Here is a 27,999-nt window from a genome sequence, read left to right on the forward strand (position 1 = left end):
ATTGTGACAATAGTGTTGTTGTGGCGAACTCTAAGGAGCCCAGGAGTCACAGGCACAGCAAACACATAGAGCGAAAGTATCATCTAATCTGTGAGATAGTGATCGTGGAGACGTGATCGTCACAAAGATCGCCTCAGAGCACAATGTTGTTGATCCGTTTATGAAGGCTCTCACGACTACAGTATTTGAGGGTCACTTTCAGAGCATGGGTCTACAGGACTGCCCGTGGCTAGACTATGGCAAGTGGGAGATTTTATTGTACTGGGTTTTTATGCTTGGTTATTGTTTTGTACTTGTTGTTGTACACCCCACTTCGCTTTAGGACAAGTGGGGTTAATGCCCTAAAGTCTTGTGTCCTGTAGTTTATAAACAGTTTGTATGAACGCTTGTGATGTATAATATATGATATTTACTTCACTTCTTGACTTTCTACATTTGGATGTTTTCTTTGCTTTACCATAAACCAATAAACTTAAAATCCCTAGTTGTCTTTATGTAACTTAAGCATGTATGTAGTGACATACAAGTGGATCATGTTTTAAGTGATAACCAAAATGGTCTACAGTGTATAGATATAGGAGGGAAACCTTATCCTAGTAACACTACGGATGCGGCCCACTTTGTGGAATAGTTATAAGTGTTGTGACTTGTCACAGATGGTTTGATCTTGATCATTCGTGTAGGGGACATTCGAGCAAGTGCGTCCTATATAAAGAGTTCACTTGACCATGAAGTGTTAACGTCTCGTCATATAACTCCGTTCATGACAAAAACTTCACGTCACTAGGATGACCATAGGTAACATGACCTCAATCTTGAGTGAGTTGGGAACTCTGCCATTGATAGAGGTCCTTTGATTGCTTGGGTGCGAGTGGCCAGAGCGCCGACTCAAACCTACCACTTTGAGGATTCGTCTGATTTGGAAGCTAGGAACTCAGTTACACAAGATGGAGTCCACTCCTTCCCCAAAGCAGGGGTAAGTAGATAGATTGCTCCCTTAAGGGTTTATTTCGGGACTTGAACGATGTGGCGCCACACACCTTCTCATAGCCCGATTGGTGTTCACACATAATAGGACTATATTGTATTATTCATTAGAGGGATCAGTGGTACTTAAGAAGTAAGATGTAACTATAGAGACAAAACGATAAATTGGTCCAGATGTACTTACAAGCATCTGTGAAGGGTCATCGTACTAATGATTGGTTATATCCGATGAACATAGAAATATATTTGTGGTTAGAAGAGTTCAGTTGTCGATCTTTAGTGGAATGCCTGACAGTTAACGAATGGTGGATATCGGGACTAAAGAGTTTGGTCAGTTATTCGTGTACAGTTGAAGCTTCGAGCCATAGGTCCATAAGGTCCCCTTAGTAGCTTGGATATAAATTGAGAATAAGTTTTTTGGTCAGTTTGAAATGTTCAAATTGACAAGAGGACGTTCGATTATATATATGATATAATTGAACTAGTTAATTATATATGATATAATTGACTTTATGTATGAGATATATTAATTTGGAGGAAATTGGATATAAATATGATTTATATCTGGCGGAGGAAAAATGCTATGGTTAATATATGATATTAAACCATAGGTTATGAATATAATGTGATTATATTTATTATTTATTAATTGGACAGTTATGGGATAATTGGTCAACATCTCTTTTGTTTTCGTAACTGATGAGTAAGATGAAGAATCGTTTTGAGACACTTAAATAGCTCACGGTGTATTGTGATTCTAGAGAGTCATTGCTTAGTAAATCAGAGCCTATATGATAGTGTTATTTACTGAACGATAGCTTACACCCGTGCACGCTACTTATTAAACGATCGCTTATCTTTTACTAAGCGATTGTTTAGCGCCCGAGCTTTACTAAATGATCGTATAGACGATTGCTTAGCTTTTCCTACACGATCGTATACTTCACCTAAACGATCAAGCATTTTGTCTATACGATAGACGAGTCTTTCTCCCACTTGCTTGATCGTTGTATACGATCTCTTTTCCTCCTCTTCTTTACCAAATCCGAACAAAGCCCGCTTTTTGGATTCTCACTCCGAGAATACTGAGGATTCCATATGGTCGTGTCGTCCCTTTTCTTCATCTGTTTGTGTGGAGACTATTCGTGGTAGATGATTGGGTGTTGCTGGACGACAGCTTGCCGTTCTAGCGAAAGCGAGATTTGCAGTGAAGAGAGTCTTCAACTAGTAAGTTTACTTGTTCTCCTGTTTATTTATCTCTAAGCATGACAGTAATTTAGTATTATGATATATCTGTATGTGTGAATGTAAATGTAATAATTCTGTCATAATGCTTTTGGAAAGATCCGCTTTCGCTAGAGGTACTCTTGTATAAGAGTTCCTTCAGTTACATGTAACTGTAAGCATGTGTCAGAGGACTGGCTTATAAATAACCTCATTTAACCACCTTAAAAGGGGAGAGAGATGATCTAAAAAAAAAAAGAGAAATATGGCCTTACTTCTTGTTGTGCTTAGCTTAATTTGCCACTCTTAGTACTATCTTAATCATCAGAGTATAGTAGGCTTGACACCACATCGGTGCAAGGATCTCTTACTACTACAACAAAATATACAATCCATGACATATGAACAGTAGCACATATAAAGGGGAGAGTGAAAAAACGGACATAAAAGCTCATTTCTCGCGTTTTTGGTAGAAAAACACGGAGTTTTCCAAAATTTTCAAAATTCATGAAAGTTTTTTTGTGTCACAAATTTATGACCGAAAAAATGTGTCACTAAATGTAGAAAAACGAGAAGTGTGCGATTTAGGTGAGAAAAAATGAAAAATTTCTAACTTTTTTTACTACTGTGATAGTTTTCTTGTGTCAATAACTAATGACTATAATCAAACGAATCTTTGTTTGTGGGAAGCAAATTTTTTTGTAGAATTTCTGGACTTTTATGACTATTATTTAGTATCATCAATCTATGACTTGTACGAATTGTTATTAAAAAGAAAATTAGTTGTAGTTGACTTTTTCAACCATGAAGATGATTGGGAATATGAAGGAAAAATATACCAGTAATGCCTCACGTAACTAAATTTTAACTATAATTTAGAAAATTAAGACATCATATTATCGTTTAAGTGAGCTAAGTTAAAGTGAGATTTTGAGTGAAATGTAGTCAACAAATTGATGTAGAATGTGAATATCAAGATCAATGTATATCTGACCTATGTATATTGTTATTATTATTGACATTATTGTATTGACTTAAATTATAATATGGATATTTTATTTACTTAGGTCTTTGCACAAGTTATTGAAGCAAGGAAACCCATCAAGTAAATTATTTATATATGTTTTTTTTTTTTTTGTGACAATAGCATCAAATTAGTTGTAATTACTAGATTTGTAAATGACTTAATCAAAGTTTGGTTACTGGTTTTGTTGTATATAGTTTTTTTGTATTAACATTACAAACTCTATTGTTGTATATGAAAGTTCATATTTATATTTGTATACATTTTTTGTGTAAAAAATTGAAGGAATTATAAGTGGAATAATAGGTATGAAACAAATAGTCATCCAATATTAAAAACATTCTTTTGACATTTGTCATGAGGTGTAGTTATATAATATTGAAATATTGTCATCAATCAGACTATAATCACTATAAATAAGTATCAATTAACGTAATTCAATGGCGTTTTGACAATGTCACAATTAAGGCATTATTGACACTGTAAATGTGTCATTGTTAACGTTTTTGTGATGGATCTTCATTGTCAAGATAAATGTTTAATTGATAGAAAAAGTCAATTTTTGAGTCATTTTATTGATAATGAGAAATTGTTATAGGAAATGTTACCATGATAGGTAATTAATATCACTAAATTATTATTGTTGACTGAATTTAAAAGTCATAAAACAACCAATTATGACAGATTTTTCACTTGTCATCTATACACACTTTGATGATGGATTCAAGGACTAAAAGAAAGAGCCACGAAAAGTGGTAATGACAAATTTTTAAGTCATGAAAACTCGTCTTTGTTGTAGTATACGTAGGTTAGATTGGATGAGATTGATACCAGATTAGAGGAAAGCGAGCTAGAGGTTATGGTCATCGGGCACTCGCAACCCTCTACTAAAAAAATTAATGACTTAAAACCATGTTTGGAATTGACTTTTAGAATAAGTGTTTTGAACTAAAGTATTTAATTATAATTAATTTTGTGAAAGTGTTATAAACCATGTTATTATTTGACTTCATACTTATATAAATGACTTCAATTTAATTAAAAGTATTTCTAAATAATTACGATTTATTTTCAAAGATAGTTTAGAATATATATATATTTGAGATTGAAGAAAGGAAAATTATTTCAAATAATAAAATTGCTGAAAATATTTCCAACATATAGTAAAATTTCATAATCTATCAATGATAGACATTGATGGTCACTGATAGACTTCTATTAATGTCTATCAATGTCATTGATAAACACCGATAGAAGTCTATCAGTAGTTATCAGTGTCTATCATTGATAGATTCTGAAATTTTACTATATTTTGTAAATATTTTTATTCATTTTTCTATATTTAAAACAGTCCAAAAAAAAATTAGTGGCAGCGAAAATTATATAGGAAGAAATAAAAGTTTAAAAATGAAAAACTACTTCAGGTTAAAAAACCATTGAAGGGATTTCCTAAACAAACATTGGAGAGAGAAAGAATGATAAAAATAATATTTTAAAAATATAATAAAATTAAAGGTAAACACTATAAAAAGACTTTAGCAAGAAATAAAGATAAAAATGGACCACAATTTTAAAAAGAAATATACAAATTTTCTAAAATTTTTAGAACAAAATAAAGTGAAATAGGAGGAGATTTTTTCTAAAGAAAAATAAAATGAAACGATAGTCTTTTATAAAAAGAACAACAACACACAATAACCTAACATAAATCACCTCCTAAATGATTAATAGACAATCACTTTGATTTTGAATGTTTTTAGAATCATTTTTTTTAATTTTAAAACTCTAGCAATTTAAAAGTTAGTAACTCATTGTTAAAGCCTAATGATAATTTTTTTTTTTAAAAAAAAAAACCCAAAATTAATTGGCCCAACTCTAAGGAGAGCTATAGAAGGTTACTTTGTGATCGAAGACCATGAAATAAGGAGAACTACTTCCCCATTCAAGATTTGAACACTCCACAAAACAAGTTGATTAAAATCTTATTTGAATGCTTAAACATGCAACTTATAATCAAGAATTACAGAAAGGACGTGTGATGAATCTCCATCATCAACACAAAGGAAAAATATAATTCTTAAATTCAAATTCAAAAATCAGTTATGTACAATTGAGTTATCAAGCGTCATACACCTTAGTAAAATGATAAAAAGATCTTTATTTAATATGCTTAGAAAGGATAAATTTGGAAAATAAGAAATTTACATCGAAATTAATAAAATTACTGTCGAATATCCAAAATACTAAACATATTCTAAACTATTTAACATTTGTATCAAGAAGCTGAGAAGTTTAAAAAATTTAAAAAATTTGGGCCCAACGGGCAAGTTAGACAATTTGCTCAAATATCAGACCTAAATGAAAATGAGAGAAATTTGTTACCCCTTTTTTTTACCTTAATCTTATTTTAAATGGAAATCTGTCTCCTTGAGATGTAAAATAATAATAATAATAATAATAAATAAATAAATAAATAAATAAATAAAAATTAATTAATTAATTAATTTAAAAAAATCTATTTGAAAATTCAATTTTACAATTTTTTTTAAATATTAAGGGTCGATTTTATAAACATTTTTTTCACTTATAAATAGTTATTTAAATATTTTAGAAACTAAATTGTTCTTAAATTAAAAAAACACCTATATTTGAACATTATCTTTTTCAGTTCAACCCATTATTTCTATAGAGTGGAACTATACTAAAGTCATTATACACATATAAATAAATTCAAGGTGGCCACATTTAAACATTGCTATTAAATACGATATTGATATTTGAATAAAAACAATATGAATATTTTGGCCCAAAAGACAAAAAAAAAAAAAAAAAAATGAAATTATTCAAATTTTTTTTTTTTAAGATGACCAAAATGAGCATAAGTGAATCACATGTACTATATTTTTTAAAGTTCAAAATTAAAAGAAATTGAGAAAAATTCTTTGGTTCTTACATTTTGGGTTTAGTTTCTATTTGATCACTGATTTTTAATGTTATGCTTTTACCCCTAAACTTTAAGTTTAATTTTTATTTGGTCCTAAAGTTTCAAAATATTACAACTTTACTATTAAGTTTCGAGCTTTGTTTTCAATTCGGTCAATTTTCAAATATTGGTATCAATGTCTATTTTATTAATATAAAATAATAAAATTAAAGGCAAATATCAATTTATACTCCTGAATTTCGGGAGTTGTATCAATTTTGTATCAATTTAAACACTAAACTTTATGATTGTATCAATTTAGACCCTAAACTAAACATTGTACCAATTTAAACTCTGAATTTTCATAAGTTTATCAATTTAAACCCTAAACTTTCGTAAGTGTATCAATTTAAACCATTCGTTATGTTTTATTTGGATAAACATCTTGTGAGACTTGTAAATTTATCAATTAAATCTCCAAACTCACATAACCAAATCAATTTAGACTCTTAATTAAGATTTATTTGAAAATCATCCCCTCAAATTATAATTGCGATCTTATTAAATAAATATTTGAAGAAATCTATACATGTATAAAAATAGTTGCAAATATAACAATCAGACCTAAAGTATTAACAAACATAACATAATGTAAAAAAAAATTATAAATATGACAAAATTTAGATAGTCTATCAGTAATAGATCATACCACTAATATGAGGTTATCAATGATAGATCATATCGCTGGTAAGAGTCTATCAATTATAGAAATCTATCGTTGATAGACTTTGTTATATTTGCAATTTTTTTTTAAAAAATGTTCTTTGTACACTTGATTATTATCCCTAGAAATGCTATCCATTACAATTACCCTTTATACATTGACAATTTTCAAATATATTCCTTATAAAGATTTTAAATCGAATTCACTTATAACAATTTATAAGTTTAATTGAAAAAATTAAGGTCCCGGTTGGTAATCATTTTGTTTTTGGTTTTTGTTTTTGAAAAATAAGTTTATGAACACTACTTTCACCTACAAACTTCTTCTATTGTTATCTACTTTTCACCAATAATTTAAAAAACGAAGTCAAATTTTGAGAACTAAAAAATGTAGTTTTCAAAAAGGAGTTTTGGTTTTGGAATTTGGCTAAGAATTCAACCATTGTGCTTAAGAAAGATGCAAATCATTATAAGAAATGTATATGAAATAAGCTTAATTTTAAAAGACAAAAACAAAAAATCAAATGATTATCAAACGAGACCTATGTTTTACATGATATTTTTCAAACTAAATTTGAAGGAAAATATAAATTAATATACTTATAAAAGTTTAGGGTTTAAATTGATGTACTTATGAAATTTCAGGGTTTAAATTGATACAATTATTAGTTTGAGGTTTAAATTGATACCATTCCCAAAGTTTAGGATTTAGATGAATACGATTATTAATTAAATTGATACGTTTCCAAATTCAGAGATATAAATTGATATTTCTAAAATTAAATTAGTTTCCTCTTAACTTTTTATCCCTATTAAAAATAATTAAAAAATTTTACATCCTAATTATTTTTAGTTAGTTAACTAAAAATTAACATCAAATATCAAAATGAGTATTTCAAAGACAAAGTTGCAAAATATAAAATTTAAAAATTAAATAAAAACTAAATTCAAAACTCGTATAATATTTTAAAATATTTAATTAAACAAAAATTAAATTCAAAACTCGTACAACATTTTTAAAATATAGAAATCAAATGAAAGATAAACTCGAAATTTAAAAATCAAATAGAAACTATATTGAAATGATGAATTGAGATTTTAAAAAAATTGAAGGTGGGAAAATGGGAATAAGCCACGTGTAGAACACGCGCCATAGACGAGAATGGTAGAGTTTGATGGAATAAGAGAGAGAAGTCCACCGAAGTGAGGGATTGAGGAGTTTTAAAGAAGAAAGAGAGCAAAGAAATATATATTTTTATTTTTTCTTTTGGAATTAGTAAGCAATGGAGGCTGGGTAAGCTTCATGGGGCTTTGACCAGACCCGCTTCCCTTCAACCATGGCTTCTTCTATCACTAACCCCATTTTATAGACTTCAGACTTCTACTTCCTTTTTCATTTTCTGAAAGCTGCCTTCCCTGACTTTGTCTCTCAACTGGGTTTTCTTCCATTTTCATTTCCCTTCATTTATAGTCTCTCATTTTCTTTCTCTTTGGACTTTCCCCCCCTCCTTCTCTCTTTCTCTCTCTATAATCCTTTTCACCTGATTCATCACTCTAAATCGCTCAACATCATCGTTTCTACATACCCTTTGATTTTCATCGCATGTTTTTGGTGTTTGTTTCAGTGGACCGGCAGAGTTTCAATCTGGGTTTTCTTATAGATCCATCTCTACGCCTGCCAATTGTTTGCTGGTTTGTCTCTTTTGTCTCTATGCCTTTAAAACTTGCTGAATTTACTGATTTTACCCTTTTTTCTATGAGCTGTGGTGTAGATCTTTGCCATGACTTTACTTGACTTGCTTTAGTGCTGATTTTTCATTTTAATGATTGTGTTTGTTGCTTTTTGTTGTTTTGAGGATTAGATATCGCTTTTTGAAATATGGGTTTTGGTGAAGGCTTCCTATTTTGCTCCTCTATGTATTTATTTTAATTCTTGATCTTTGTACTCTGTTGTTTGTGTTTCGATTCACAGTTGAATGCCTATGGTGGATGGGTTGGAGCTTCAAAATTTGTCCAGATATGTTTTGTGGTAATTGGGTTCATCAGGGGTTTTCAGTTTTGCGGTTTAGATTGTCAATGTTTGCAGAAGTTCAGTTTGGAAACGGTCAACTTTATAAAAATTAATTGAGGCAGGATTTCTGTGCGGATATTTAGTTTTCTGCTTCAGTGAGGACTAGTTTCATCTCTAGAGATAAAGAGGCAAATATTTGCCTTTTTATGGAAATTGTGGACGCAGGAGAAATATAATTTGTTTTTGTATACAATGGGTGGAGTTTGTTCGAGAACAAGAAGAACCACTTCAGATGATATTGGTGGCCATACTGGTGAAGGGGGTTTCACGCATGCAAATGGTTATTCTAACAATGAGTCGGGGATGGTTTATCAGCCTCGTGGACTGCCCTTGAAAATTAGTGACTCCACGCCGTCTACTGTTGATGATAATAAGTCGCTGCGAGAACCGTTTTCGTTCCCTGAGGTGAATGTGGTTCCATATGGACTGGATGATATCAATGATGGAATTCCTCGCTTATCTAGAACATTATCTCAGAAATCTAGATCAACCAAGTCCAGACAAGCTGTTGCTAAGGTAAAAGCACTTAGGTTTTACTTGCAACTATGCAACCTCTTCTTGTAAGTAGTGGAACAGTATAAATAATTTGTATGAAGTTCTATTTACAGATGAGCAAAAATATTTGTATTCGACTGACTCTTGCATCTTTGTTCATAAAATGATTACAAAGAGCTTCACATTTTCACAGAGTTTCTTCTTTATATAAGATATTTTTCATTAGATTTTTCCCCATGAAATTGAGCCACACTTCTTATCAAGAGAAGATAAAGCCAAGTATCCTTGGGAATAGCATTCTGTAAGAGGGCGACGCATTGATGTTTCAGGGTTCATAGGAATTGCTTAATTGTGCTGATACCCACTTACACTACCAAGTGTTTTCTTTCTTCTGAAACATTGCATGCCCATGAAATATGAACTTTGTAATTTTCAAATTACCAGAAGAGGGAGTTCACCGAGTTTCTTTGTGTGTAAGTTTTATATTTGAACCTATTTTTTTGGTCTTCTAGGGAACCAAAATCTGGTAGTTCAAAAATCAACATTATCTCATCATTTTTTCTCTGTCAACTCAAAAAAATTTCATTTTGTAATATAGGTTTCAGAAATGAGCTCTCTTATAGGCAGAGCAGGTACTGTTGGGCTTGGAAAGGCTGTTGATGTTTTAGATACACTTGGTAGTAGTGTGACAAGTTTAAACATTGGCGGTGGTTTCACCTCGGGGGTGGCAACAAAAGGGAACAAAATTTCAATCTTAGCTTTTGAAGTTGCCAACACCATTGTGAAGGGTTCTAGTCTAATGCAATCCCTCTCAAAACGTAATATCAGAGTTTTAAAGGAGGAAGTGCTTCCGTCAGAAGGGGTCCAAAATTTAATATCAAGAGACATGGATGAACTCTTGAGAATTGCAGCAGCAGACAAGAGGTGGATAGTTTAGTAAAATTTTCTTAGTTCAGTATACTATTATATTGTCTGGATAGTTGTTAGAAGTCAAAGCTGTGAAAAGAATAATTCTCTTCTATGAATTCTGGCAGAGAAGAACTGAAAGTTTTCACTTGTGAAGTGATTCGCTTTGGCAATCGATGCAAAGATCCTCAGTGGCACAATTTGCACCGCTATTTTGAAAAGTAATGTCTGATGGAACGCTAGCCTCCCATTTTCCTGATTTCTAAATCTTAATATTCTTGGACTTGTAAATTGTAATTGTTTCTGCGTCGTCTTTTGTTGTTTTATACTCAGGTTAGGTTCAGAAGTTACACAACAAAAGCAATTGAAGGACGATGCTGAGGCAGTGATGCAGCAGATGATGACATATGTACACTACACAGCAGTGAGTATTTATAGGTTTCCTATTGTAAATATATATTCTCTTCTTTCTCTTGTACTTGTTGCAGCTTTGTGTCAATAGTTATCAATTATCATTAAATTCTTTACGGGCTCTAACAGATAGTTGTATCGAGTTATTTAAAATATTGTTTGGGACTTAATATCTTGTGATATGTTCTAACTGAACAAATTTCCACTGGTGGGAAAAGTCACTATTACAGACATGCATGACAGCTGATATTGATATCAGTGTGTGCTTGTTTATTTGTTGCATTTTGGTTCCAATCCTTATTTGGTTCAGATTTCTTTACTATTTGATTCACAGCCGATTTGTCTACTCCACCTCATTCTTTGTATTAAAAGTATGAGTAGGCCGTTGATAGCATCTTGCCATCTAGTACTGAACTATCTGGTGTTTCTCATTAAAATTGCATGAGGTTTGCTTGTTGGTTTGTTCATGGTTGAATGTGCAACAGTTTGACTGGTCGATATGATAGTGTTTCTTTGTGTATTCTCAGTGTTTATAGCATATTCCTTATTACATATCCTTTCATGGGATTGTTGCAATATGTAACGTGCTAAGGACCATGTTCCTACACTTTGGAAAGCCATTAAATAAGTAAGAATATTACTTCCACTGGAAATTGAAAATGCTAAGAAAAATGGGTTACTGTTATAGTATTTTGCTCTATCTCGCTCTATGTTTCTGTAGAATACGGCATAGTTAGGTTCTCTATACTGGTGCAAGCATGTCAGCATCTCATGGTTTGCCTACCTACTTCAAGTCTCTCTTTTTGACTTTGATGCTTGTCTTTTATTTATTTTTTTAACTGTGAAATTTCATTTTATGATCCTTCTAAATCATTTCTAGTGAGGATCTTAAGTAAGTTCTAATTATTATCAGGCTTTTACACATATTTAAGACTAACCTGTTCTCCTGTGCAATACAGATTAGCCTGTTCATTGTTTTCTAATAAGTTAGAAACCTTCCTGGTCTCCGAGTACCTTTTTCGGGCATGACCATTGTATCTTTATTACCGGTTGAGGTTGTTTTTTATTCTACATGACTGAATGTCATGAGTTAATTGTACGTGATGAACTTTTGTTTACATCCGCTTTTAGCATAATTCATAATTTAGTTCTTGTATGGTATTGAATTTTCTGTTTTAAACCTTTACTTTAGAAGTTTTCTTCGTTATTGTGCTGTAAAACTAATGTTTTTATAATATTGATTGAGGGTTGGGTTGAGTAGTTTTGGTGTAAAAGAACGGATTTGGGTCCTTCTTTGTATCCAATTTTCTTATATACAAGAGATTTTAAATTGTAAAAACCCAATTTTCTGTAATATTAAGTAATTAGTTTTAATTGCTTTCTGGATGTTGTTTGTTTTAATTTGTACGTAGGCTTTGAAAATTTTCTTTCTTTAGTGATGTTATTTCCTTGTTTACTTTGCTAAAACGCTTAAATGCAGTGGTCAATAACATTGGCTAATGCAGAAAAATTGTCTTATGTGAATATACATCTAGTTTCTCATTGCTGCTTACATAATGACTTCCACGTATTTAGATTAAAGGAGAGATGGTTAGTGTCTCCCCTGGCCGAGTCAGGAACAGCCTTCAGGGTTCTTTGAAACATATGTTTAAGGCTACTCACCTCTGGTGGAAATCTCACACACCCCCACCCCCACCCACCACCACCACCACCAGTTACAGGAAGAAAGATGTACATATACCCAATACCTTCGTAAAGTTGTTCCTGATTTCAAAGCTTATAAAATCATCAACTTGTAGCCTTAACTCTGGTCTTTTACAACGTAATTGAACTTTTGAACGTTCCATTTCCAAGGTAAATAATGGAATTTGCTATCCTTTCTTATGTTACTTAAAAAATTTGCAAAATATTTTTTGTTTGTAGGAACTTTATCATGAGTTACAAGCCTTAGACAGATTTGAACAAGATTACCGGCGCAAGCTTCAAGAAGAGGATAACTCCAACACCGCTCAAAGAGGTAACTATTGACTTCAATTATGTTGGGCTCTCTTATAATTGAAGATCATTTCTTGCATGGCCTATAGCACCATAGCAGTTTTCTAGTTGAAGGCTATGATGTCAAACTTCAGAAAAAAATTGGGGTACTGGGATAGTAGTTCTCATGTTTATATAGTTTCTTATCAAAAAAATGAAAAAAAAAGGGTATTGACGCTATAGTCTTCTGAATCTTAATTTCTATTGGGTTGGCTGATATAAAATGTCCCAGAGGCTGGTCTGTCGTTTAGGCTTTTTACAGTATTTTATCTCTCGAAGTGTGTGTGTGTTTGAGGTAAAATGACCTGTAGTTAATTGTAGTTTTGTGAAATTATGAACTTGCATTTCTCCAAGTTTGCTCACTTTGTTGAATATTTCTTTGGCATACAGGAGATAGCATTTCAATATTAAAGGCCGAGTTAAAGAACCAAAAGAAGCATGTCCGAAGTTTGAAGAAGAGATCTCTCTGGGCCAGGATACTGGAAGAGGTAGCAAATGGTTATAACTCTTTATAAAACTGTTTTTGGGATCAAATGGATTTTTCTTGGATGGGATCAACGCCCCCTTTTTGTATAATTTCATATAATCAATGAAATGTTTTCTATCCCAAAATAATAATAATAATAATAATAACAACAACAACAATAATAATAATAAGATAGAATCAACCTTTGTCTTCTTAAGTAGACGTTACCATAAAAGAATCATTCGTTGGAAAATTACCAGCACATGTACTTGCAAACATTAAGGTGCTTTTATTCCAGTGTGATGGGATCATAGGAACAGTAAGAGAATATCATGTATTCGCAGGTGATGGAGAAGCTTGTGGACATAGTGCATTACTTACACTTGGAGATTCATGAAGCCTTTGGTAGTGCTGGTACGCATTTAAAACGATGAATAACTTTTCTTTCTTTCTTTCTTTTCTTCAGATTTCTTTCGTTTTTTCCTTCCATATTTCTTTCTTTTTTCGTTTTTTTTTGTTGACAACTGGTGAATAACATGTTGGTAATTTAGCAAATGCTACCCGTGCTTTTTTTCTTAATAAGTGAAGGTAGGTGTGGAGGCCATGTTTATTTTGACATGAACTTCAATGGAGAAGTGAGGAATTAGGGTACTAAGGGTATATTAGTAATTAATTAAGGAGTTTGTAGGATCTGTCAAAAATAAAATGACTGGGGAAGGATGCAGGTAAGTAGTTGGTTCAGGCTTAAGTAATTTTCATGATAAGTGGCCTATAATTTCACTTTTAGTTGTTTGTATTTGAGGGAGAAAAATGACACATTAACAAGTCCCTTCGAAAGCTAAAACAAATCAGATTTTATTTTATTTATTTCAATAAGAAGCTAAGCTTTCATCAAGAAAAATGGAGGAATGTACAAGGCCATGATAAAACAAAACAAGCCCATCTAAAGGAGCTATAACACCAGCTACAAGAGTGACAATTCAAAAGAATGAGACCAAGTTCGGAATTACAAAATGTCCAACTAACGAAAGTCCATAAAAAAGAATAAAACTTAACCGACTCCCAAAGCTCCTTCAAAGATTTCTTGGCTCTGTTAGTACCTCCTCGGTCATAGAACATCAAACTTTATTTTGAGTCAAAACAACCCTTGAAGTCCTGCAAAACCAACTCCAAAAGAAGAAAGCAAACTGGCAATCTCACAATGAACGATCAAGGTACTCTGCGAGCTGCCTGCAATGCATCATTGTGGGTGAAAAACAAAAGAACAATGTCTCTGGATGTGATTTTGAGTGTTCACCCTCCCATTTCGAACTCACTAGGGGAAGAATTTCACTTTCATATGAATTTTAACCTTCAGAGGAAAATTCTGAGGCACCTTGGGAGGGAGAAAGGGAGTAAAGGATATGGGAAAATGAACTACAAGAGAAACTCTCAACTGGATTGGGGACCCAAATTTGGGAGCATCTTCTCCCATAACAGATCAACTAGTTAGAAACTAGGAATTCTTAGAGGCTATTGAATGTATCCTCTTATTTGACAAATGGTAAAGCTGTAGAAGCAACGCACCAAGGGGCTCATCCCCCATCTAAAAATCCTCCCAGAATAGGTATTTGAACCATCCCCAATCAATCAATTAATAAACATAGAGAACAAAGGGAGTGTTGCTAAGAGGTGCTTGTCAGAGGCCCAAAACCCTACCTACCATCTGAAATCCACTCAAAAAGGTGTGGTCCATACTTGCTCACAATATTTACATCACATAGCACTTGGCTCCATGAATAAACGACACACCATTTTGTCATAGAGCTTTTTTTTTTTTTTTTTAAAAAAAAAGAAATTATTAACACTAAGTACATTTGAAACCGAGTAAAATTAATTAAAATATAGAGTTTGGGTTAAAGCTTGAAAAGCTTTGGCATATGCTTTTACAAGACGAATAAAAGCCCAAATATGAAAAGTCAAGTCAATAATAAATAAACATTCTTAAAAACGAGTGGAAATAGGTTCTAGGGTTTAGGGAGCTTGGTCCAGCAGGCCTTAGAGTAAACACTGGGTTTCAAGGGAGCAACATAGGTTGGACAAGTCGAGTGGGCTTGGGGGCCAAGGGTGGTGCTCATCTGGGCTTCCTTGGAGGTTATTTAGGTCCTTGAGGTAGCTTGGCAGGGTGGCACATGGGTTTTCTCCTTGCTCAGCCTTTAGATCATGGAAGGAATGTTTAGATCTAGATGAGGATTTGGTTATCAGCGTTAGTAGGGAAGAACCCGAGTTATTTCCTCCAGATCATGGGAGGAATGCTTGGCTGGAAACATTGAACTTTTCAGGAGTAATGAGTTCAATATTTTCCTCCAATGTCTTGAGGCTTTTCCTCTTATAGAGGCGAGATGTAAGCATGGAGACGGTATGAAGTGTAAGCTTCAAATAGCGAATTAATTTTTTTTTACAAATCCTAAATTGATATAACCAAGTACAACCAAACATGATGGTCATATAAAAGTGTGAAAAGAAAATTCACCCCACAATTTTCACTTAATAAAAAATTCTAAAGGATATCAATATTGTCACTACTATTATTATCATTAATAGGATTGATTTATGCTTCAAAATTTGCCTTCAATATCTTCAAAGTCACAACAGTAAAGGTAGTCCTAGTTTGTATTGTCACAACTCAAACCTTAATATTTTTGAAGAACTAGGAAAATCATCGTTATCTTTTTAATCATTAGATGAGACAGAGAGATTTTTTTAAGAGAAGAAATATTTCATATAAATGAAACAAATGATAACTCATTAGACGAGATATAGAAATTTTTTTAAGAGAAGAAATATTTCATATAAATGAAACAAAAGGGAAAGAGACGTAGGGATTTTAAGTCTCAATGCATTTTCATAAAGACGTAAGCCTCTTCCATGAGAGATGCAAGCCTCTTATGGTTTAGTGAACACGTAAGTCTCGAGGCTACGCGTAAGCCTTAATAGCTTTCAAAACATTGTTTGCAACACGTAAGTCTAGAACCTTTGAAGATGAGTTTAATTCTCTTGATTCATTCTTGGATTGTGTTCAGAATACAGCCTCTAGGTGGTGCACAAATTTACACCACACTTTTGTAATTACAGCCCTTGTATAGTTCCCTCTTGGGAGGGGGTTCCCTCTTCCCCCTGCCCTTTAGCTGTACTTCCTCTCCTTTTTTATGAATATATCTCTGTTTCTTATTTTTTAAAAAAAAGAACATTGTTTGCAACCCCAAGATTAGAAAATCTATCCTCCAAATTTTGACCGATTCCTTTTGTCATGCACTTTTCATCATTTCCAAGAAATTTCTTGTGGTTCACGCTCTAATTGTGTACGAAGGGAATTTATTTAGATTTTCATTAAAATGGCATTTTAAGACTTCTCCTTTGTTACTAAAAATAGATTCTGGGCTTAAATTTTAGCAGGCTTTTCTTGGCATCAATGTAATCTTATTCTCTTGCTTTATGCCCTCTAAACATTGTTTTGACTTTGTTCGGATTATTAACTATCGTTGAATTATTTGTCTGTTTTATTATTTGATTCACCATACTTTCTATTTTGAATTGGCTGTGCTCTTTGCTCATGTTATATTTTTTCTGGGATCTTGTAGATGATGATAAACCAACCAAAGGTTCTCAGAGTAACCACAAAAAGTTGGGGACTGCCGGTCTCGCTCTGCATTATGCAAATATTATTAGTCAAATTGATACACTTGTAAGTAATGATTCGTCAGCTCCCAAAATCGTTTTTTTTTCAAGTTTTTGTTCTTGTTGCCTGTTTTCACATGATGCAAATTTTGTTATCTACTCCACTTGTAGCCTAGGCATTTTTGGAGAAGGGTTTTCTCTTTGTTTTGAAATAATCTTCAATGATTTGGAAACCAATTTCACTGGGAGGAATTCGATCCTCCCAATCCAAGACATGAATATTACACAATATACTTCAATAGGCAGTAGTGCAAAAGGGAGAATGATTACAGAAGTCCTTATTAAGAGAAAACACATGAAGTTTTTTTTTTTTTTTTTTTTTGGAAGGTGATTTACAATACTTAATGTTCTTCCGCATGCAGAGGTTTGGGCTGGTTTGTTTGCTTTTAGTGGAACGGTCTTCGATGTGTCTGCATGTAGAACAATTAAATTGAATCGAGCATAGAAATGCATACCAATGCAAGTTTTACTCATCAAGTTGATGGACTGACCAAATGATTAATAAAACACCAATATAGAAAATCAATATGATGATCGAATAATGTTAGTACAGATACCCATCATTTCTAGAGTTGTAAAATGAAATCAAAGATTATAACATTGTGAGCTCGAAAAAAGAAAAAGGAAAAAAGAAAAAAAGTCCTTGAGTAGAAAGTTTGTGAGCTCGAAAAAAGAAAAAAGAAAAAAGAAAAAAAGTCGTTGAGTAGAAAGTTTGCCGTTTTTTCTTTCTTTTTAGTTCAACATTTTCAAATTGGGTATCAAATCATCAATCTTTTGGATGGTAGTTTGTGTCCTATTTATTGAGCTATGTTCAGATCCACTCTGTTTCAATAGTTTTTATTTTTCAAAGATTAAACCCAGTTTCGAATTTGGGATACAGTTTAAAGTTTTAAACTCAAGCATATTCGATTGATGAATTGCCCAGAATGCAATAATCCTAACGGAGGGATACCTTATCCTTAACAAAGTCATCCTCCTGCTCATAGAGAAAATTAATTGATGCCTTGTGGAGCGCTTTCATGGCTGAGGACATTTGGACACAATGAACTGACTTAATTTAAACTTTATCCAATGATGTCTGGTTTTGAATTGAGCTATGAATGGAATGGTTTAGAGTTTTTTTTGTTTTTTGTTTTTCTAAAGAAAAGAGAGACAAAATCATTCTGAATTAGGATATGTTTTCAAATTAGGTATCGCGTTCAAGTTCTGTACCTCCTAATACGAGGGATGCTTTATATCAAGGACTACCACCCAGTATAAAGTCAGCATTACGCTCAAAACTACAGTCATTTCAGCCCAAGGAAGAGGTATTTGTAAATTTTACTGAAGAGAAAATTCATTGTACTATTTTGTTAAAATAATCTACTTTAATTGGTTTTGCTCTGTGCCATTCTTAATTTTCTGAATTTATTTATGAAGCTAACAATTCCTCAAATCAAAGCCGAGATGGAGAAAACTTTGCACTGGCTTGTTCCCATTGCTAACAACACTACCAAGTATAACTGCTTACTCTTGATATAGAGCAAGTATTTTCATTCTTATTCTCGTTCCTTTTATTCTTGAGCTTCATACATGTTTTCGGGAAGGTCTCGGGTTTCGTTATTTATTTCATTCATTTCCTTTCAGTAGAATGTACTTTTAGTTCCATTGATTAAAAAGAATGCGCAAATTGTACTTAGCCGGAATATTGATTGTTCAAATATTACCAGTTTTGTTGGCAAACAATCTGAACCTTTTGATGCTCTTTGACTTCAGTTTCTAATAGCAGTTGGAAGGCAGGTTGTGGTCGGCTCATGTTTTGTGGTTGATATTTATTTTTTTCTTCTTGCTCTCCAGGGCTCATCATGGATTTGGTTGGGTTGGAGAATGGGCAAATACAGGGTGAGTTATGAACATGCTGCTTCCTTGTTCCATAATTCGCACACCCTCTATGTTTTTTCTTTAACTAACCCAAGCAATCTGTTGTTTCAGGGCTGAAGCAAATCGAAAACCTTCTGGCCAGAATGAGTTACTAAGGATCGAGACACTCTATCATGCGGATAAAGAAAAAACTGAATCTTATATTCTTGAACTGGTGGTATGGCTTCACCATCTAATCAGCCAAGCTAGAGCTTGTAATACTGGAATAAGGTCTCCTGTTAAATCCCCAATTAGATCTCCAAATCAGCGGACAATTCAGTTATCGAACCAGAAACCAAGTTCTCCATCTCCGATGTTGACCATAGAAGACCAGGAGATGCTTCAGTACGTGAGTAAAAGGAAACTTACTCCAGGAATAAGCAAGAGTCAGGAATTTGATTCATCAAAAACCAGGTTAAGCAAGCACCATAGGCTAAGTAAAAGCAGTAACCATTCTCCAACCAATGAAAGCAAAAAAGATCCATTCCCCCTTCGAAGGCCAAACTCCGTCCCGGTTATTGATTTTGATATCGACCGCATGAAAGCTTTGGACGTCATTGATAGAGTCGACAACATTCGAAGCTTTTCATAATCTTGGATTGAAGTGAAAGAAAAACAATCGCTGCTAGTGTATGCATAAGGTATAACATGCCATTTTCCGATTCGATTCGTGTGCTTGGTAGTGTTTATGGTGAAGGAGAAGAAGATTGTTGTTATGAGATGATGGAAGGAAAATTGTAAGGCTTTGTTCTTTTTGGATGTGAAAATATATAAGGGTAATAGCATGTTCATGTCAGAGGACAGCTTTAAAATAGTTGTAGAAATTGTGAGAGGTTTCAGATAATAGTTTCTTTCAGTTCTGTGTATAGAAATACTTTTATTATTTCATAATAATTGAAAGGTATTTGGATTCTTTTTCTTCTCTATTCTTTGTAATATTTCTTTTAATCCAAAGAAAGTCTTTCCCTCTACTGCTCAATCAGACTTGAATTTCTGGTTTTGGAACTCTTTTTGTTGGTTGCAAATGTAGTTTTAGAATTTCTATCTAGTCTGCTAAACCTTATGAAGTTTCAATTACATTATTGAACTTTCAAGTTCTGAATTAAACACTTCAAAGTAATCAACTTCATATTGTCAAGTGTTTTCAAGGTAGTGAATTTATTGAATATATTTGTATTGAAAACAGGTTTATTGTGTACCATGGATCATTTAATTTTTATGACTAAAAGTTTAGGGGTATAATACAACTATATTACAGTATCAAAATGAATCAAAGTTGTAACTAGAATGATCAAAATGACCCTATAAACTAAAGTTGAAAGTATAGAGACTAAAATAAACATTTGAAATTATAAGGGTCAAAATGAATCAAAATTAAAAATATAAGGACTAAAATGAATGAAACCTAAAAATACAAAGATCAAAGTAGTATTTAAATTTTTAATTTTTTATGCAATACTCGTACTAATGATTTAATTGATATTGTTTAGTTCAAAAGAAAATTAATCATATATGCTCTATATTTGAAGTATCTTAGGATACTCTTCATTTAGCTTAATTAACTTCATATTGTGAAGATTAATTAAATGTTACGTTATCATTCTATTGAATTTCTTTATGCAATATTTGGCCAAAAAAAATTATAAATATAAGTTACACGAGACAAAGTTAGCATTATATTCTTAAAATTTCCATCTAACTAGACATATAAAGTATACTGAGTCATTCTAAACCATTCATTTGTAAATTGGTTAGGTATACATCATTTTTATATCAAATTTAAATAATCTTACATAATTTTCAATGATTAAAATTTCAGCATCATAAAATTTGAGGAAACAAATTACAGAGTAATTAATGATTTTCTTGTCCATGCAAGATCATAATTTATTCAAAGTCAGAGAAACCTTATATTCAAGGATAATTGTAATGGGTGGCAAATTTGATTATCATATTTACAAATATTTCACAAAAAAAATAATTTAAAAATATGACACATTTTAATTTTTTGGTATATTATTGATATAGCATTTATATATTTTATCGGTGATAAGCCTCTATGATCGAAGGGTTGTTGAGCTCGATTATGAACCTAGCTAAACTTGTAATAATAATAAGACGAGTAGATACCACAGAAAACCAAATTAGTCTCTCTAATTATACTTCAGATTTCATGGGAACACGGAATTTGTGATTACAAATGATAATATAATGAAAAAGGAGTGAAATCAATTAACATGTGAAGATGGATTGTAAATGTTGAAAGGGAAATTTCAAATGTTTCAAGGTCTACCCTAAAAGTTAGAATCCACCCCATTGTTCAATTGACCATCAAATTTTCAATTTTAATGATCTAATCATGCAAGTGTGGGGATTCACCAGAGTTTCGTGTTTCCTTCGGGATTCACCAGAGGTGGTGATCTCCTTCGAGACTTCACTAGAGGTTTGTATTTCCTTCGAGATTCATCAGAGGTTTGTAGGTACACCTAATCTACAGTAGAGCGGGTTCAACTATTTCACTAGTTAATCCCATGGAAAGTAGAGGTCTATGCATGTCTCATTAAAAAATGACATCTAGAGGACATAGATGTTTAGCCTGACCCTAGTAGTGGAATTATTTGCTGAGTATTTTATATTCATTTTTTTTTTTTTATGTTATGTTTTTCAGGTAAGTATGTACTAGTGAATGGTAAAAGGAATCTGTGATATGCCATTGGGACTAGAGAAATGCTCCCGTTCATGTTTTCATGTTTTAGTGTTTTTAAATTTAGTCTTGATGTTTGAACTTAGAGTTCCCTTGTTGAAATTTTTATTTATAAAACTTCAAGAAATTTATTTTAAACTTATATTTCAGGGGGACCTCGATCAAAGATTTTCAGTTATTTAGATTTTACAAAAGTTATTTATTTAATAAAATTCTTTTGATTTAGTTAAAATTTGTAAGAGAGTCGTTTTGAGATTTTTGTATGCATATAGTAATGGCCTAGTATAAGTCTTAGAAAGTCAGGTCGTTACATCCGAGATGTAAGAAGAATGGTAAATACAACTTAAATTGAAATATTACAGTGAAAACTAGAAAAAGGGGAGAAATCGAGGTTGGGGATAAAAGGGATGGTTTGACCTAAAAGAGGAGAAAAAGAACCTTTTAGTGAGCTCACAGTGTCACAACGCAATTGAAACATTGTGACATTATCAGCGTTGAACCCTAGTGTATATGCTACTAATGATGGTGAACTTTAGAGCATCATGATGATTTGGGACAGCGTCGCAAAACTGAATCTCTATATTGCATCGTTAGAAAACGTGAGGTTGTAACGTTGTGACCCTCCTAATCTTTCTTGAAGCATTAAGACGCTCTCCTAAAAAAAATTAGTTTGCTCCCTCCTCGATTTAGGTGACATTTAAGGACTTCAAAAATTCCATTTTAGCACGATTTTTGCACAAACGTCCGACCTGCCTCTAAATCGCTCGATTCCTTTAAAAGCATCACATAAACACACAAAATAACCTAACTAGTATGACGACTTAAGCCAATCAAGATAACACTTTTGAAGTGTTACCATATCACCAGTAATTTAGAATCTTCTTAGTCCTCAAACAAGGTAGAAAAAGAAACTAACTTATAGACCATTTATATAGTCTATCAGTGATAAACTTCTATCATCGATAGGTTATCTTAATAGTCTATCATTAATGGATTTTTATCACTAACAAACAATGTAATTTTTTTTCTTCTAACTGATGGTACATTCTATATTTATAATTGATAAATGTCTATTACTTATCAACAATTTTTATGTATATATTATCTACTGACTATTAATATGTCCATTAGTGATATTTTTTTTTTAAAAAAATAACTAATATAAATATATATTTTTTTAAATTCTATTGACAACTTTAAACTAAATGTATGGTAGACTGTTTTTATGTATTTTTTGCATTTATAATTGAATGACTGTACAAGTAATCACCTAATAGTAACTAAAGTAAAATGATATGTTTATTATACGCTATATTTGTATACTATTGATATGATATATTAATAACAAACATTAATAGCAAATGGGCATGCAAATAAATCAATGATAGACACCGACTAATGATAGTAGTCAATGATATGTAAATATGTCTTTGATAAATCTATTTGTGATATAACTCTGATAGTAATATATATTGATATAAGCTAAAATTTTGTCATATTTATAAATTATTTTAGATCCTATTAAAATTGCTATTATTTTGTATTAGATTCCCATACATGCCATTGCCCAAAATTAAATTAAGAAAAATAATGATTTGTAACCGTTAAATAATTATTCTCAACGGTCGCCTTTTCAAATATTCAAATTAGAAACGACTAAAAGCAAAAATCCAAACAACAACACAAAAACATCCAATCTTTCCTCTCTCCCACAGCGTGTTTACAAAACTCAAAACCCATTTCATCTCGTTCCCTCTCAAGAAAATCGAAGAACCTGAGCGGAGTCTTCTTCGAAAATGGCGGATAGGGAAGAAGAAACCCCAGATCAAACCGAGATGAAAATCCCCGTCTTCACCGTCCTCAAGAACGGCGCAATTCTCAAGAACATCTTCATAGTCAACAATGTTGGAGATCGAGTGAACGAGGAGGTAATAACACTCGGACGACACCCAGATTGCAACATAATGCTCACACATCCAAGCATTAGCAGATTCCATCTCCAAATCCATTCAAACCTCTCTTCGCAGAAGCTTTGTGTTGTAGATTTATCGTCAGGTAATTCGTAAATTTGTAATACCCTTTTTCATTTCTTGTTTTGTTTTCTTCGATTCATGGATTGTAACGGAATTTGGGTCTTGTATAGTGCACGGAACATGCATTTCAGGGAAGAGGATTGAAACAGGGGATAGAGTTGAGATGAGGGAAGGAGATACTCTCAGGGTTGGTGGTTCGAGCAGAGTTTATAGGCTTCATTGGGTTCCTTTGAGCTGCGCTTATGATTTTGAAGGTCCTAAAGAAAAGAAGGAACATGAAGTAGCAATTGTAGAAGAGAAGGCTGTGCAGGATTGCGAGGTAATCTTTCCCGTAAGGTGTTTGTGAAAATGCTCTCTCAGATTTAATTATTTTTCGGTCAAATTACTAGTTTAGTCGCAAAACTTTAAGTTTATGCTAACAAGTCCATGAATTTTAAGAAGTGTGGCTCTTAAGCTTACATTTTGGTGTTGGAGTCCTTGAACTTTAGACTATTTAATGGGTAATTTTCAATTAGTTGTGCGATAGATGCCTGCTATGTTTTTGTTTTTTGTTTTTTGTTTTTAAAAATTTATTTTTAAATTAAACCAAATTAATATGAATTTTAAAGTTTGGAGATTTGTTACACTTTTTAAAATCCAAAGACCTATTAATTGAAAGCTCAATAATCTATTAGACACTTTTTGAAGTTCAAGATTGAATAGACTCATATTTAAAAGATTCGGGATTAAAGTTGTTTAACTTGTAAAGATGTGGTTTGTTATTGCTTAGTGGTGGGATTGGGTTTCAAACTTGATTGTTTGAAGTTAGGGAACTAGAGAATTTATGCGGGGAAAAAGGATGGGATTGAGAGGAAACGGAGTTATTTTGATTAAATCTGATGCTTTGTATCTTCTCTTGATTTTATTAAACGGATTGTTGGGCAGAAGGAGATTTCATTGTTGGATGAAACTAAAGAAACTGTGGTGGATTCAGTTTTTGGTAGTATTGAGCCACTATATTCTGATGAGAATTGGAACATGGAGATGATGAAAGAGGCTCCTTTAGCACCTCCATTGAGTGAAGTTGAGGAGGCTGTGTCTTCTGTTGACCATGTCAAATGTGCGAGTGACCTGAGAACTGAATGTGAACAAGTGGAAACTAGTTTGTTAAGCATACCTTTTGGAAATGAAATGAATGGTTTGGAAATGACTTTTCAACCCCCTTCTCTGTCTCTTTCAGCAGAGAATTTTCCTTTCAATGTTGAAAACATTATCATGTCGTCATTCTTTGGGAGTGACAGCCAGAGTTCCTCGAGTAGTACGAACGATACTAGTAGTATCTGGAACATACCATTGGAGAATATATCAAGTTCTCAGTATGGAAAGCAACAGTGTCAGACTAAAATTGAGAGCCCTCAACAACCTTCTCTGCCTCTTTCAGCTGAGAATCTGTCTTTCAATGTTGAAAACATTATCATGTCTTCATTCTTTGACGGTGAAAGCAAGAATTCATCTTGTAATATGTTTGAATGGAAGGAAACTGGTAATATCTTGACCATACCATTGGAAAATAACTCAAACATTTTATCTGTGGTTGATGATATTGAAGCTACTCCAGAGTATGAATATCAACTATTAGTTGATGAAAACAAGAGCCTGCGACTGCATTCCATGTCTCTTTACAAAGAGAATTCTTCTGATGTTCAAGACACTGCCATGACTGCGTTCAGTGATGTTGAATGGGGGAGTCCATCTAGAAATAAGTTTGAACAGAAGGAAATCAGTAACATCATGACCATGCCTCTTGGACATGAATTAAGCCATGTGACTGTGGTTGATAATGAGAAGCCTATTTCTGATAATGAAAGTCGTCAATTTGTTGCAGAGAGGAATTTGTCTTCGAATTTCGCAGATGTTGATGAAACCCAAGATCTACCAGTCCATGAAGTAAAATCATCAAGTACACAACCTCTACTTGCTTTGCAATCAGAAACAGTCACAGAAAAGAATGAGTTCATAGCGGAACATGAGTTGCATCCTCTACAGGACAATCATTCTTCAATTAGCAAAGAAAAAGGGATTCAGGAAATTGAAATGCATACCAAAATCCAAGCAGAAGACGGAGAAGGTTATGTCGATAAAGGAAATGGAGAATTGTATCATCAGATAACAGAGTGTTTACTGGATTGCCTATCAGAATACAAAAATGACAGTTCTGTGAAGGCCACATTTGAGATAACAACAAACTCACTAATGAAACAGAACGTTGAATGTTGCATTGAAGAAACATATAATGCAAGACTCAAAACACTCGAACCGAGCAAAAGCAGCATGGCATGGGGAGATTATGAACACAAAGAACTCTCAGAGCCCAGTTTTATATCTTGTGCATTGGAATATGTTTACTCATCTCTTCCAGGTGAGGAAGTTCCCCCGGAGATTGCAGTTGAGAAAGAATGCCAGACACCACATGGGAACTCAGACGTGACCTTGCCCATAAGATCGGAGAGTGCATCAGCCATGGGGGGAAATATTTGGTTAAGAAGAGGTAAACCAACTAGTTTTCCTCGAATCGAGACAGGCCTGATTCGAACAAATCGAGCAGGGACATCGTTAATGGATGAAATTAACCATGAGATAGCAGGAGATAAATCAGTAACAAATACTCTTTCTCATTTGGGTGAGGAGGAGGAAGAAGAAATGTTTACTCCAGACAAGGAGAATTTCACACCAAACACACTTTTGATGAAATCGTTGAAAAAGAAGGCTAGCATAGAAGACAGTGGGAATTGCTTCAGGTCATCCAAGTCCCAAACATCAATTTTCAAGTCTAGACATAAAGTCAAACTAGAAGAAGAGCTAAGTGAAGAATCAGACAAGGAGAACCAAACTCCCAGAGTTCTCCAAGAACAAAAACTGTCAAAACAAATCTCTAAGAATAGGAGGTTCGGACAGGAAAAAACAATGACAAAGAAAGGAGGAGTAGAACGCACTCCGTTTCAATCTTTGCAGTCAAACATTGCCGGAAAGAAGAGACTGGAGGCTACTGTAGTTAAGAAGTCTGCCAGAAAGAGTAATATATATGTTTGCACAGGGGCAATGAAGGTCAGTTTATCAACTATTTACCTCATGCTTTCAAATGATTCTAATAAAGAACACAAGTTTAATAAATGTTTCTTTGCAGAATAAATTCACTGTGGAAGGAAAGAAGCGTTGGACTATGGTTGTGGACACCAATTCTCTTCTGAACAAGGAATCGATGAAGTCACTACAGCTTTTAGAAGGTCTGCAAGGGACACATTTGATCATTCCACGAATCGGTAATGAGTTCAAGAAGTTTCACACATTATTTTTCTTGTTTGATCTATTCTTACTGATCAAAGCTTGTTCATATGATTAATATAATTGACACCAATTCTCTTCAATCAGTCTAATTGACACCAATTCTCTTCACAGTCATAAAGGAGCTAGATTCGTTGAAGAGACACGCCAGCCTCTTTCGAAAAACGACAGAGGCAGCTTCAGTTCTTCAATGGATCGAAGATTGTATGGTGCAAACAAGGTGGTGGATTCATGTTCAGAGTTTGGAAGAAGGTGTGCCTCCTGTGACGCCTCCTGCTACTCCTCAGTCTCCATATACTGAGGGGAGCAGTCAAAGTTTGTTCTGGAGAACAACAAGCTCAATCCAATCCACAACGCAGAGAGTCATGGAAGCTCCTTCACCAACTCCAGAAGGCCATATCCTTGACTGTGCACTTCACTTTAGGAGGAGGGGAGTGAATCATGGACAACTTGTTCTTATAAGCGACGATGTGACCCTGAAAATAAAAGCTATGGCGGAGGTACTAATATCGCTAACACGAGTTATCTATACTACTATACTCTATCTCATATTGATTGAATTCAGTGGAAAACCTGTATTTGATGAAAGTTGTGATGACAAGTCTATCTCTATCAATTATGATCACTTTAAGAACGTTCTTCAAATCATTTCCTAAGGCATGCCTTTTTTGGTTGTTTTCACAGGGACTAATTTGTGAAACAGCCAAAGAGTTCAGGGAGAGCCTAGTGAATCCATTTTCAGAGAGGTTCTTGTGGGCTGACAGTTCTCCAAGGGGCCTTACATGGTCTTGCCCTGATGATATTGTGTTGAGGGAACGATACGATCGATGCTCGTTGAGGTCGTCGAAAGGAGCAGAGGGAGCTAAGGGTCTGAAGCTCATTTTGCTTCACAACTCCCATTATGGAATGTTCAGATAAAGAGATTTCTGTTTTCTTGTAATACCATGTTCTGTTTGGTTCATTTTGGGCTTTGTGGGTTATTTCAACAATGAGGAGCCATTTTGCAGATTCTAGCAAATCGGTGTTTGTTAGGACAATTGGAGTGATTTTTAACCGTTAAA

At 33.3% G+C, this 27,999-nt stretch overlaps 2 protein-coding genes across 2 annotated transcripts; both read left to right on the plus strand.

The window, feature by feature from the left end:
* The first annotated feature begins 8,138 nt into the window (after window positions 1-8,138).
* Window positions 8,139-19,806, plus strand: LOC120085489 (protein PSK SIMULATOR 1). The gene is made up of 13 exons (XM_039041480.1): window positions 8,139-8,573; window positions 8,854-9,468; window positions 10,046-10,371; window positions 10,482-10,574; window positions 10,687-10,777; window positions 12,688-12,781; window positions 13,189-13,286; window positions 13,609-13,678; window positions 16,885-16,988; window positions 18,172-18,288; window positions 18,401-18,477; window positions 18,818-18,862; window positions 18,953-19,806. The coding sequence occupies exons 2-13, from the start codon at window positions 9,145-9,147 to the stop codon at window positions 19,470-19,472; spliced, it is 1,959 nt and encodes a 652-aa protein (XP_038897408.1). The 5' UTR covers window positions 8,139-8,573; window positions 8,854-9,144; the 3' UTR covers window positions 19,473-19,806.
* A 3,466-nt stretch (window positions 19,807-23,272) lies between these two features.
* LOC120085392 (FHA domain-containing protein PS1) lies at window positions 23,273-27,999 on the plus strand. Its single transcript, XM_039041346.1, has 6 exons — window positions 23,273-23,639; window positions 23,728-23,936; window positions 24,542-26,701; window positions 26,781-26,916; window positions 27,053-27,438; window positions 27,623-27,999. The coding sequence occupies exons 1-6, from the start codon at window positions 23,381-23,383 to the stop codon at window positions 27,854-27,856; spliced, it is 3,384 nt and encodes a 1,127-aa protein (XP_038897274.1). The 5' UTR covers window positions 23,273-23,380; the 3' UTR covers window positions 27,857-27,999.

This window comes from Benincasa hispida, chromosome 9 (assembly GCF_009727055.1).
Source record: "Benincasa hispida cultivar B227 chromosome 9, ASM972705v1, whole genome shotgun sequence".
Taxonomy (NCBI): Eukaryota; Viridiplantae; Streptophyta; class Magnoliopsida; order Cucurbitales; family Cucurbitaceae; genus Benincasa; species Benincasa hispida.